The following is a 13459-nucleotide window of genomic DNA, read 5'->3' as shown; positions in this document are numbered from 1 at the left end:
TTAAAAATACAAATAAAAGCAAAGCTTGAGTGTTTGCATAAACAGTAGAGAAACAACCAAAATGAAATAAAATTCAATTCAATTAAAAAATTAAAAAATATTCATAACCAATCAAATTTAAAATTACATTTAAATATCCTTTAAAAGGATGAAGAGAATCCTTGAATTATTGTGTTTTCATCTATATTTTTGTAGGGTCATAACTTAAGTTCAAAACTGGTTGGGTTAATCTCCATAGCTATTAATACTTATTGGCCCTAGGCTTATATTTGTTATTGTTTGGTAAAGTTGTGTTTGTTTTGTTTTAATTTCTGGGTTTTATTCCCTAATAAGTAAAATCACATCATAAATCACACTGTAGGGTGAAACTAATGACAAAGCTTCAACAGTGGAGGAACTGACAGACTAAATTAAAAACAAAATAATTCACAAAAAAAAAAAAAAAATTAAAAAAATGCTTGCTCATTGAGGATCCAGGGAATCCTTGAATTGTTGTGTTTCCATCCATATTTTTGTAGGGTCATAACTTAAGTTTAAAATTAGTCAAGTTAATCTTCATTACTATTAATACTGTAGCATCTTAGCTTTATGTTTATTATGTTCAGGTAAACTTTTTGTAGTGTTTTAATCTCTAATATGTAAATTACACAGGTAAATTCACACCATAAATAAAACTGTAGCCCCAATATTTGACTCAATAGCTGTTGTTTCTAATTTGCTGTATAAAAAATGGTGATTGACAGCTGTTACTAGGAGGCTGACTACTTTGGGAAGACAACCATAATTTAAGTATTGTGTGGTTACTGAAACAATCATGTCTTTTAATAATAGAAAAAAAAATCTTTTTAACCCATATAACAAACATTTGTTTTTCTAAATTTTCAGAGATTTCAGCATGAAAAATTGTTTACAGTCTACTGTTGTGTGCATTTATACTCAAATTAAATTTAAACCAAATTACTCTTTTCTTACTCAATTATTTGGGTAACCTTACCTGATTTTTAACCTCTGGCAGTTCACCACTTACCTTTGTACCATTTCAAGCTACTTATTGTACTTGAACTACTTGAATTTCAAGAAAAACAGGAAAAATTTGGGCGTTCAAAAACTTTTGACCGGTACTGTATGTCCTGCTCTTGATCCATTATTTCCACCTGTTCAAAGTGAGTACAAATACAAATATCCCAGTAAAAACAACACAGTCACATGTCATATAGTTTTATTCTTATGTTGTACAGTACAAGTTGAATTCTGCACTGTAGGTTGATTACATGTACTGGCTGAGGTGCTGCTAGTCGGATATGCATACTGCACCTGTAAACAGTTTACAAGTAGAAAAATACAAAAACCAGACACCACTCATCAATATGTGAGGCAGGAGAGAATGAAAGATAAAAACAGAACAAGTGGGGCTTCGTAAAGCTATAGTACCTTTTGGTGAAGAAGAATTCAAACGGATGAGGACTGAAAAAGGCAGCATGAAATGACTTCCGGGAGCTGCTGCTGCTGCTGCTGTTGTGTTCTCAGAATATAAGAGGAATTGCACATATTTGCTAAAACGAGAATAAAAACAAAGTCCGGCAGATCGAAGGTCCAGTGTCTCACTGTTCTTGAAAGCTACATTTGTGTACATCAAGTGCACTTCGCACAGTCCGCCGGAGACGAAACAGGAAGAACGCGAGCCGACGTCCTCCCGGAGAAGAAGTAATGGTCCGTTGGCGGGAATCCAGACTGCTTAAGGCGAGCGTTCACGATAACGTAGAGCCACGACGTCGATGTTTGAGCCACAGTCAAAGCAGAACTCACAAGAGAAACATGAATTGGAGTCAAGAACCAACATCAGTGCTGCGACTTCACTAAATTCAAAGCAAATTTTGACTTGATTTTGCTGTAAAATCTGGGAAAATGAGACAAATATGAACAGCCACACACAATCAGTTGTGCTTTAAATTTTACACAAAAAGTGACACTTTTACAACACGTCAGGCCACGTTGAAACCATGACCATGATATAGTAGAGGAGATTTTCTGTCGCTAGTATATGACGCAACATGATGTGAAAAATCAGGGAAACAGTAAAATTGCTGCACTGAGTCGTGTTCTACAAGAGATACCTGCTGAACAAAACCTCCAGTAACACATTTTGTTCATAAATTAGTTCTGACAAGATTTTGAGATTTAATACATTTTAATATATGCAAAATATATTAAAATATATCAGAATAAAATAAGTTTTGCTCAGTTGTTGTACAGAGATAAAGCGGGAAAGACATTTGAACAGACTCCCAACTTCTCTTACAAATAAACTACATTTTTACACACACACACACACACTCAGTCACACACACACTTACAGTAGATGTGCACACTCAGATCCTCGTGCACTCACGTAACCAAAAAAGTCAAAAAGTGCTGCGCTGTGCACACGTATGCTATCATCTGACTCCACAACGGATTTAAGGCAACAAAGAGAACGAAAACAACCCAGAAGAAAATCAGATCTGCTCGGCAAGAAGCTACAAGAAGATGGAAGTTTACTCATCAGCAGAAGCAGATGGTTCGTTTTGCACGGATGATCGCTGTTTGTTGAGCTCAGGTTTCAGGACAGTTGAGATAAAGCTTGTACCAGTTCTGACCACAGGAGGGCAGCAAAACTGGGGCTCATCCGCAGATAAAACTGTACTCTGAACGCAGAATCACAGAAAAGCCTCTCAGTTATATGAGCCGCCACAAGGAGGCAGCAGAGGGATGAAATGGATCTAAAATTTCAATAGATTTCCAAACACAGGGCACAAATCCTCTCATACAGAAAAAAATAAAAGCATAACTCTACCAACTGGTTGAGGGATGCCAATAAAATATAGAAATCTTTTTTTTACTGGTGATGCGACTGAGAGGTTTCCCTTTTTTCTGCAGGATTCAACATGTTTCCTGACTTTGCTGTAATAATAATCAATAATCACAGTAACATCCTGCACACAGCAGCTTCAACTGGCTTCACTAACAAACCAGCAGCTGTGGTTTTGTGTTCACCTCTGGATGAAGACAGCTGAGACACACAGAACCGGACCACAAGAAGAAGAACATATTCACAGCGACGCCACAGAAAACAAAGGCCAGACTCGGAGGTCTGATTGGGCTATCAGTGGCTGAAATTATTGTCAAGGCATCACAGATGCAACAAACTGTTTTAAAAAAAGAAGCTGATTTTACCCACCTAAGAATCAAACATGTCCAATCATGACTATCCTACACAACAATCCAAAATACTTCTTTGAGGCACAGTGAAGTTCACCCGTTCTGTCTGACGTTACCTGCTGGGACATGAGGTGAAATTAAAACTCTTATAGTCGTTATAAGATATGATCCCTTTTTTTTTCTCATTAGAGGACAAAGAAACAGTCTCTGGAGGGCGGAGCTATTGTCCGTCCTCGGCGTGTCTCTATCCAGGTGTGTTGACAGGTGAGTGCAGACAGGTGAGTTGGGCGTGGCCGCGACGTTTCACCACCTGTTTGCTCTCTACTGCCGGCTGTTGAAGCTGGAGTTGGCGCTGCTGCAGCTCTCCTCGTAGGTAGGTGGAGGCTCTGAGGAAAAACAACAAGGTTTTTAAAGAGTCGGTAAGAGAAAGCAGAGTGTTGTAGGATCAAATAGAGCAGAGTGTCAAACTCATCATAGTTCAGGGGCCACATAAAGCCCAACTTGATCTTAAGTGGGCCGGACCAATAAAATCAGAGCATAATAACTGATAAATAATGACAAATCCAGATTTTTCCCTTTGTTTTAGTGCAAAAAAGTGCACATTTAATGAACTATCTTTTCACAGAACATTATGAACAACCTGAATTTTAAAAAGAAAAATAAATGAAATTTTAACAACACTATGCCTCAGGGTATCATTTTAGACATTATAACTTATAGGTCAGTGTATCTAGAAAGGCACTAAACACTTAGTTGCAGGTATCTGGAACTAGACAATATAACATTTTACAATTTCAATTCAATTCAGTTTTATTTATATAGCGCCAATTACAGTCAGATTGTCTCAAGATTTACAGAACCCATATGCCTGAACCCCAGAGCAAACTCTAAGGCAACAGTGGCAAGGAAAACACCCTTTTAACAGGGAAAAAAACTTGTCACGATCTAGAAATCATTTTCAATTTACATTCATTTCCACACCTTTGTAGTAATCCTGACACCACACCACACAAACAAAAGTGGGAACTATTAAGGAAGAAGGTTAGATTGTCCCCCTGCCTTGTAAATGTATAAAATTTATACATAAAAAATGCATAAACGTTGTGGCAGTACATCAACAGCAGGGTTCCACCAACCAAACTCAGTCATACTGAAGCTGCTGACTCACATTATATTGCACAATGTTCCATGTCTTTAAATATTTTCACAGTAAGGATTCATCTTTTCGTCTGTAATTTCTACACTTCACAAAAGCCGTCCCACAGGCCGGATTGGACACTCTGGCGGGCCGATTTTGGCCCACAGGCCTTATGTTTGACACCCCTGATATAGAGGATGAAGAAGTAGGATGGAGGAGGAGAAGAAGAAGACGTTTTGGAGAAGAAGAAGAAGTAGGATGGAGGAGGAGAAGAAGAAGAAGTTCTGGAGAAGAAGAAGAAGAAGAAGAATGAGGAGTATGAGGTGGAGAAGAAGAAGAAGAAGGAGAAGAAGAAGAAGAAGAAGAAGAAGAAGAAGAAGAAGAAGTTTTGCAGGATTTGAAGCCAAACTGGTTGCATCTTTAACAAGCCACAGCTGTTGTGTGCTACTGTTTATATGTGAGTTGATTTTGGGTGCCAAGAAAAACCTTTAGGAAGGAAATACACCAACAGGGAACTTAGGAACTGAACCTCAGACAGTTTATGACTGGATCTAACTCTGATGACAGGACTCCTCTGTCAGTCATTCCACCAAACTGAAACTGTTCACGTCCCTGAATGTGTTTGTGTCTGAAGACCTCACCATGAGGATAATCCCAGCTGCTGTACTCTGGAGGGAGGATGAGGGAGCAGGAGGTGGGGACTGGAGTGACGTCTCCCTCGGTGAAGAACGGTATGGTGGCTCCGGTGGAGACGCAGAACAGCGGCGCCGAGGCGTCGGGCCGCCGGTGGCCGGGAGGCAGCGCCGCTCCGGGGGCGTGGCTGAAGGCGCTGGGCGACATGGTGACCGGCCGGCCGGAGGGATCCTGCTGGGAGTGACTCTTGGTGGGGATCTCCTCGCTGGCGACGCCCCCGGCACACAGCTCCTCGTCCGGATCCTCCTCGGCCGGCGGGGCGCTGGGCGTCACCCTCACCGCACTGGAAGCCACGGAGGCACCGGAGTGGTCCGGACTGGTGGGCATCGGCCTCGATGGAGACAAGTTCACGGCAATGTTGCCGATGTAGATGGGCAGAGTGACGACGGCGTCCGGAGACTTTAGTGACACCTGAAACACAAATCATGATTAATGAAGGAAACACAGGCATCAACTGCAACGTGAGGCTCAAGGACTCCACTAGATCTGGTCCAGTAGAGTCCACACCTCGATGGACCAACACAATATCAGGCAGGTGGTCATAATGTTTTGCATGATCAGTGTATATTCAGTTTGACTCTCTTTTACCTTTTTTTTTTACTTATATGCTTGTTACTATTATTATAATTTTTAAAGTTGCTTTTATGGTTTTAACCTCTACTTTCTTTTTATTCTTGTCTAAATTCAGTCCATTTCTCTTCAATTCTCAATTATTAATTAAAGCTCTTCATGGAGACTAATTTAACAAACATGTTGCAGCTACATGCACATTTTGCAAGTTAATGATACTGCAGGATAATATTCCACTTTCACAAGCTCTTAATTTTACTTGCATTGGATGCAAAATGTTATCCAGTATTAGGAAAATACCTAAAATTAAGAAACAAACAACAATTATAGTCGTTGAAAGCTGCTAGTAAATGAGCTTAAAGTTCAAAGTATAACAGAAATGGTGTAATTTGATCTAAAGTAGAGCCCTAAACCCTAAAGTAGAGCACTGATGCAGCGTACAGTACAGCATGATATTTATTTGACCCAAATGCTGCAGGAAATTAGATTTCTCTGCTGAAAACTGACAAAATCCTTAAATAAAACAAAGCAGATGAAGAATTCTAAGAGAGGAAAAGCAGCCTAAATAACCACAAAAATATTCCTATAATAACTAATAGACAGACGGTACTCTAGAGTGAGCTTATAATGAGAGCATACCATCAATAATTCAGAAGTTTGGAATCATCCGGAAACAATTAATCGTGTATTAAAGGATGTTTTCTGCCAGCATGTGGAGAGCTGAGAACCACAAGTATCTGAAAATGTGCATTAAGCTTTAACAGTGTTTCAGCAAAACCTGAAGTCTAACATTTTGAGAACTAAACAAGCATTAACTGTCATATAACATGCACAAATATAACATCCACTTAATTCCACAGCAACCTGAATGAAATAGTCGATGTCTATGAGGCTGCAGCCGGCCAGAGCTGACTGAGGAAGAGGAGGGACGATGATCTGCTCCCTCCACTCGGCATGTTTTCCTGCCTTCACTCCGGCTCCCTCCACCTCAGCGATGGTCCGCAGGTCAAACACAGGCCGCTTGGTCTTATAGGTCACTTTCTGGTGCGACAAACAGGCAAAGACGTGAAAAGATGCGACAGAAGCTTCAAACCTCGACACGCAGCTCCAACACAGAGCTCAAGAAAACCTCTATTATAGAAGAGAATATCCTTTATGAGTCCCACAACGGGAAATCTGCAACGTCACAGCAGCAAAGTGACAGAAGAAAAGCAAGAAAACACAACTATAAACGAAATATACAATATAAAAAATAAGAAAAACAGAAGAACGCACACTCAAGAATATTTACATGAGTGTTTATATTATATTTATCTGTTATATTATCAATGGTTTCTGTGACATTTTAGCTAAACATACTAAATACTTTCCCAGATAAGATGTTTTTAAAAATTGCTCATCAACTCACTTTCAGCAGGTTTTCTTTCCACATTTAAATCTGAGGCTGTTTGAACAACAATTCAGGATATCGCAGGAATTATTGAAGATAAAAGCCTGAATTTTTCACTTTTATTTCATGTCATTGATTTAGAATCTGCAATATCTGACAAGTAGATCAAAAATTCTCTGATTATGAGTGAAATTAAATACAATATATTTACAGTAAACCTTTAAATGAGACGTGTAGAATGAAGTAATTCGTGATGAAATGACGCAGTTTTTAGTACAGATTTGGTTGTTTTTCCCAACAAAATCAAAGTAATACATGATTAGATCAAGGACAACAGAAAGTGACAGTAAACATAGAAATTTAATGCCTTGACTTCTATATGTAACGTTTATTTAATGTACATATGTGAGGAAGACTTTAGCAGTAAATTTATTCTCATGATCACTGTGGGAACTGTTTGATATCCCCAAAATAGATTCTCTTGTTTTGTGCTTTATTGAGAATAAATTTCAAAACAAAAATCAAAAAAAAAAATAAACAGGTTCAGAAAGTTATTTATACGATAGGAAAGTTTAAATTCAAGTATCTGATCAAATAAGTAGAAGGACGATGCATTAAACTGAATATATGATGTCCAAAGTGACTGTGTCCAAAAATAATTATTCATAATTATATTTAGAGAACCTTTTGGAAATTTTAAAACTTTTTTCTACTTGAATTCGATGCAATATTGGACAAGCAGATCAACTAATTCTGATAATGGGTGAATATGATTAAAGGTGAAGTCATAACAAAAAGTCCACAATAACAGAAAAAAATCTGAATGTTGAAGTCATTTAGTGATATTTTCTGAACCATATGTAGTTTCATGTCACAATAATACAAAACTAAACATGTAGAATACTTTTAATATTAAATACTTTGTCACAAAAATGAAAAAAGTGATTTTCATTGAACTTTAACAGCTGTTTGAGAAGGTTTGACAAAAATAAAAAATATGACATCATAGTCTGATCCAAGTAGAAGTTCCAGAGTTTCAAAACGGTTCTCAAAAATTTATTAAGAAATTAACTAAGAAGCTATATATTTTCAAAATAGGCATGTCTTTAAATTCAGACCATGGAGAAAACAGAGAGACAGAGTCCAACTTGTGACACTAGTCTTTAAGGCCAAAAGTGGGTCAACAAGCAGGTTTTAAAACTTTTTTTTTTGTCCCAGAAAGTATTACTTATGTTGAGCTAAAATTTCACAAATATCTTTCTAAGTATCCATAGCTTATGATTTACAAAAAAAAAAATCAGAGATGGTCGAGCAGAAAGTGTTCCAAAAATGTGATGATTTGAGATGTAATGACTCAATATTATAACAAGAAAAGCACTCAGAGAGCGCAGCACTCCTCCAAAGCTGCTCAGTCGTATCATTTCTGATGCCTGAAATCTTGAAAAAAATTTATGGCAGAAATCACAGCAACATAGAATGTGATCATTTAATATAGATATGCTCACAAACAAAATGACCTTTTGCTGAGCACAGGCGTGTGTTATTCATGTGTACGTTATGTACAGATTCCAAATCGCATGACCTAAATATGTAGCGGGTGGCAGGAATTAATGGAACTCAGAAACACCCCCACAATTTAATCAGTTGTTCTTGTATCATTTTGGACGGATAAGTCCTGATAAGTCCACGGCGGTCGATTTGATACAGAAATCTTTAACAAATCCGTGGATCCAGACTATAAGCCGCATCACTGCCAGAATCTAATCACTTGGTCCTTGTGTCATTTGTGAAGTTCCCTGAAAATTTCATCCATATGCATTAGTTCGTTTTTGAATCATGTTGCTAACAGACAGACAAACAGACAAACCAACGCTGGTCGTCACATAACTCCACCGTTCCTTGGCGGAATAAAAAGTATTCTCTATGTCTAGAAATCTTTATGCATAGAGGATTTATGTGCACATGAAAGAATTAGTTCTATGACTGGTTATGTTTGTCTGAACAGAGATTTATAATGTATCTCTGAAAGGTCATTACCCTCAGTGGCTGGGCTCATAACTGCATTATGTAAAGGGCAACAATTATGATGATCTGTGAGTTTGTTCAAAGCTTTTTTCCCCACATTTTCTTATTTTTTATTCCACTTTCTTCAGACAACAACTCTGAAAACACAAATAGAGCAAATTCATATCTCCAAAGAAGAGTTCATACAGGCAGTTGTGTTGACAGAAGACATAATTACTGCTGACTTTATTTAATAACTCACCTGAATGAGACTGGCCAGGACGTATCCAGTGTCTTTCCCAGACTTGTTGTGGATCTCGGTGGCTAATTTGATGACCTGACCGGGGATGTAGCCCCTCAGGTCGCTGCGAGCTTTCAGCATCAGCGTCCCCGTCTTCACCAGGAGGTAGCTGAACTTCTTGGTGGTCACAGCGGAACTCGAATGCTGCAGAATCAGAGGAGAAACGTTTGTTTGTCTGTCGCTCTCTAACAGATGATTATTTACTCCTGCTCATCTCCACGGTATCAGGAAACTGACAGTCATGATGGGAAGAGAGTGAATTATAAGAAGCAGGGAGTGAAGGAGGAAATGGATTCTGTCCTGCTCTGTGGTGAAATCAAATAAGCCTCGACTAAGACAAAGGTTGATCAAATAAAGAAATGCATTTCACATTCTCCCAGATTTACTCAGGAGGAACCCGACAGGAAAGTTTGAGAAGCCAAAGCTCACCTCGATGTCGGGCACCTCATTGAGGTTGAGCAGGTTGAGCAGGTAGAAGGGCCGCTGGGCTTTGTAGTCCTTGGAGAACCGAGGCGTGTCGATGGCCGCCCTCACCCGGTAAACAACCTTCCCAAAGGGTCCCTCAAAAGAAGTCGGGGCGGCAACTGCAGAAAGAATTTGGGGGAAAAGAAAGTAAAAATATGACTCTGACACTGCAGGTGTGACTGATGTAAAGGACAGATGTTCAGATAGAACGAAAGAACAACAGATAGAACGATAGAACGATAGATAGAATGATAGAACAATAGATAGAACGATAGAATGATAGAACGATAGATAGAATGATAGAACAATAGATAGAACGATAGAATGATAGAACGATAGATAGAATGATAGAACAATAGATAGAACGATAGAATGATAGAACAATAGATAGAACGATAGAATGATAGAACGATAGAGTGACAGAACGATAGATAGAACAATAGAACGTTAGAATGATAGAACGAAAGAACGATAGAACAACAGAACGTTAGAATGATAGAACGAAAGAACGATCGAACAACATACACATACACTTAAAGGCGGGTTTATTTAATATGTTTCACACCTCTGAGAGGAATTTATGTGATTTTGGGTGCAGATAATTAGTTAAGGAACATTTGTCAACACATGTAATTCCAGCAAAATGTCATTTTAAGGTCATTTTATTTTAACTACTTTTTTCTGTAAGAGGACTGAGCTGAAATCCGCCCTCGTCTGAGCTGTCAGTAGATAACAGAAGACTGATTCCTGCACATCTTGTTCTGAACAGAAAAAGGACAACGTTTCTCCAGCAAAGGACAGCGAAGAGGAGGAAATGGGAGGGGAAAGGCTGGAGAGGAGGAAATTTAAGAAGACTGGGATAAAAATAACTATTTGTAGAGAAAGCAGTGAGACGGACAGAGAGAGAAAAGATGTTCAGATTCAGTGGAGAGGAAACAACAGCAGAAAACCTCTTGTCATCCATACAGATAATATGCATATAAATTTCCTCCAAGCAGAAAAAGGTGATTAATGTGTTGTCAAAATAAAGCCTCGCTACTCTAATGTGTCGCTTGTTTCCTCGATCCTCATTCAGACGTTAATGTCAGCGAGGATGGCGGCTGCTCCGGGAGACGATCTGCAGATGCTGTCAATAAGAATTAACCACCGGAGACGGATTGTTGTTGTTGTTGTTTTGCAGCTAAATCAGAGCCACGGATGGACTGACAGAGGACAGACCGATGAACCAAAACCCTCCCTGGAGATAAAACACACCGAGCTGCTCACGGCTGCTGGAAGTGGCTAAAGACGGCACAGCTCGACTTGTTTCTCTGAGCTGAAACAAAACTCATCCTCTGTGTACAGATCTAGTAATTTCATGCTGATTTGCAGTTCAAAAATGTCAACACACACACAAAATTAGACTCTGAGGCTTTGGTGATGTCCTGACATTTCCTCTGGCCACTGTGAGTTCAAGTTGTGATGTTTTTATGAAATGTTTCACCAAATATTTCATGAATTACAGTGAAATTTGGTCATGTTTCCCTTTAGGGGAGATTTTCTGTCGTCATCAGACCCCATTGTGAGCCTGACCTACTTTGATTAAGACTAAATACAATTGACTCTAAAAAATATTTTATAAACTGCATTCTCTCTATCAGCCAGCAGGGGGCAACTTCTGAAGCCAGATTCTATAGAGGTCTATGAGAAAATCACCCACTTCTCATTTGATTTACTATGTCAGGAAACATTTTCTTCATGGGTTTTTGGTCTCAATTACTAGTTTCAAGTCTCCTTCAACACAGAAAGATATTTATTTAGTAAATTATGGTCTAATTTAGAGGAAAATAAGTGATAAGCAGAATAGGTATTGGGATGGAGCTGCCATTTTTAAAAATAGTTTTTTGTTAACTAGCAAACACTAGCATGTTGACACACTAAAGATGGTATAAACAAACCTGTTTAATCTTCTGTTTTATCTTTTTTGTACTTTTCTAATAGTCTTTTTTATTGTAAATGTCAGTAATTTTGCACTTTTTTTTGCAAATACCAACAATTTCTGCGCCTTTTTGTAAATACCCGCATTTTTGGCACCTTATTTCTTTTTTCTATTTCTTCGACTTACCATGATTTGTACATTAATTCTTTTGTACATTGTTTCCTCATATATCTTGAATATAACGTGAGCAACTGGATACCTAGAATTTCCACAAGAGGATGATCTATCTGTCTATCTATCTATCTATCTATCTATCTATCTTGCTAGTGTTAGCTTTTAGCTCAAGACTCTGTTGTTCTACTCTTTTTTTGGATGTCAAATCAACAGTCATCAGCTTCAAACAGCATTTAAATGACTATATGGCAATATGTATCGGTTCCTAAATACTGGCGTTAAAATTCTGTTGACAGAAATGATTATTCTTCAAGCTTTGAGACGTCTTTTGGCCTTAAAATCACCATATCAGCGCTTTTTAGTAATCTGCAATTAATAAAGTCAATGTAAACTTTTTCCCAAAATGTGCTAATAGCTACAAGCAAGCAATTCCACAAAAATTTAACCACCTAAACTGTGATTTTTGAGCTGAACAAACCCAAGTAAGGAAAGCTTAATCTGCAAAATTTGCACTTGTAGAGCACCTTCTAACCTTAGCGATGTTCTACAAAGAACTTTCCAGTGTGTTTTTAATTCACATACACGCTAACACCTTGCAGAAGTAATGCAAGGTTCTGGCCTGCCCTCAGGTGAAACTTTGGGTTTCAGTGTTTTGCCAGAAAACTTGTGTGGAGGTCGAGGATCGAAGACCCAACGTTGCGATTAGGAAGCAGCCTGCTGCACCACCTGAGCCACGACCAGCTGTGAGCTTTTCAGATTTAACACCTTATTTGGTTGTTTGTGGCAAGGTTGTCACGCAGTTCGCACCTAAATAGTCTGAAGGTGCTTTTCTGCCAATACTAAAAAAAAAAAAAAACTCCTTCCAGCTTGATCATTTCAACTCGATCACAGCTGACAGTCTAATTTTAGAAAACAACGCTGGGCTCGGAGGATATTTGTGCATTTTAAGGCTCAGCTCGTTTTCTCTGGAATCAGATAATCAGCTGGTTATTCGGTTTATTTGTGCCACAACAAAACACAGGGACCCATCTCCGAAAAGACTTCTGGCCTCTTATCTCCTTTGGAATGAAGCCATCCAGCCTATTTGTCCCTCTGAGTGTCCTTGTACTGTGTTTATCTCAACCGATGTCTTCCTCTTCTCCTTGAATTTCTTTGTTCTCTCAGTGAGAAACAATCAGACCGGAACATGAAGAGGAAATTCTGTTGGACCTTCACTTTGTTGGAAACTGCAATACTTGTGAACTTGTAAACAGCTCACAAAGTACAGATGGGTGACAAATTACAGGAAATGAGAGTGTTGGGTGACAATATGCCACTACAACAGCTCCTATTGCAGCTTGGCGTTGACTCTCCAAGTTCCTGACCTCTATTGGAGGGAATATACACCATTTTTCCACTTTGGTTAACTCATGTTGTTTGAAATCTGTTACATGAATAAATGTGATCTGAGATTGAAACAAGGATAGACCAATTGTTGTGGCTATTTGCCATTTTTCTGATTATCTGTATCGATTTCTACTGACCGATAATTGCTAAATTTATTACTTCTGATCCTTTTAGTTAGAATTTGAAACAACGATGGTAGAAAGGAGTACTGTTAATAGTTTT

General features: G+C 38.5%; 1 protein-coding gene across 1 annotated transcript in view; it reads right to left on the bottom strand.

Annotated features, from left to right (window-relative positions):
- Positions 1–1202: 1202 nt before the first annotated feature.
- arrdc1b (arrestin domain containing 1b) overlaps positions 1203–13459 on the bottom strand; it is a 65219-nt gene continuing 52962 nt past the window's right edge. Inside the window, exons 4-8 of the mRNA XM_055019436.1 lie at positions 9724–9878; positions 9256–9438; positions 6464–6640; positions 4978–5440; positions 1203–3584 (exon numbers count right to left, since the gene is read on the bottom strand). Coding sequence (XP_054875411.1) covers positions 3520–3584; positions 4978–5440; positions 6464–6640; positions 9256–9438; positions 9724–9878 — 1043 coding nt within the window. The 3' untranslated portion in view covers positions 1203–3519. The remainder of the gene's footprint in view (positions 3585–4977; positions 5441–6463; positions 6641–9255; positions 9439–9723; positions 9879–13459) is intronic.

Source organism: Amphiprion ocellaris, chromosome 17 (assembly GCF_022539595.1).
Source record: "Amphiprion ocellaris isolate individual 3 ecotype Okinawa chromosome 17, ASM2253959v1, whole genome shotgun sequence".
Classification (NCBI taxonomy): Eukaryota; Metazoa; Chordata; class Actinopteri; family Pomacentridae; genus Amphiprion; species Amphiprion ocellaris.
This window is presented reverse-complemented; position numbering and strand designations above follow the sequence as displayed.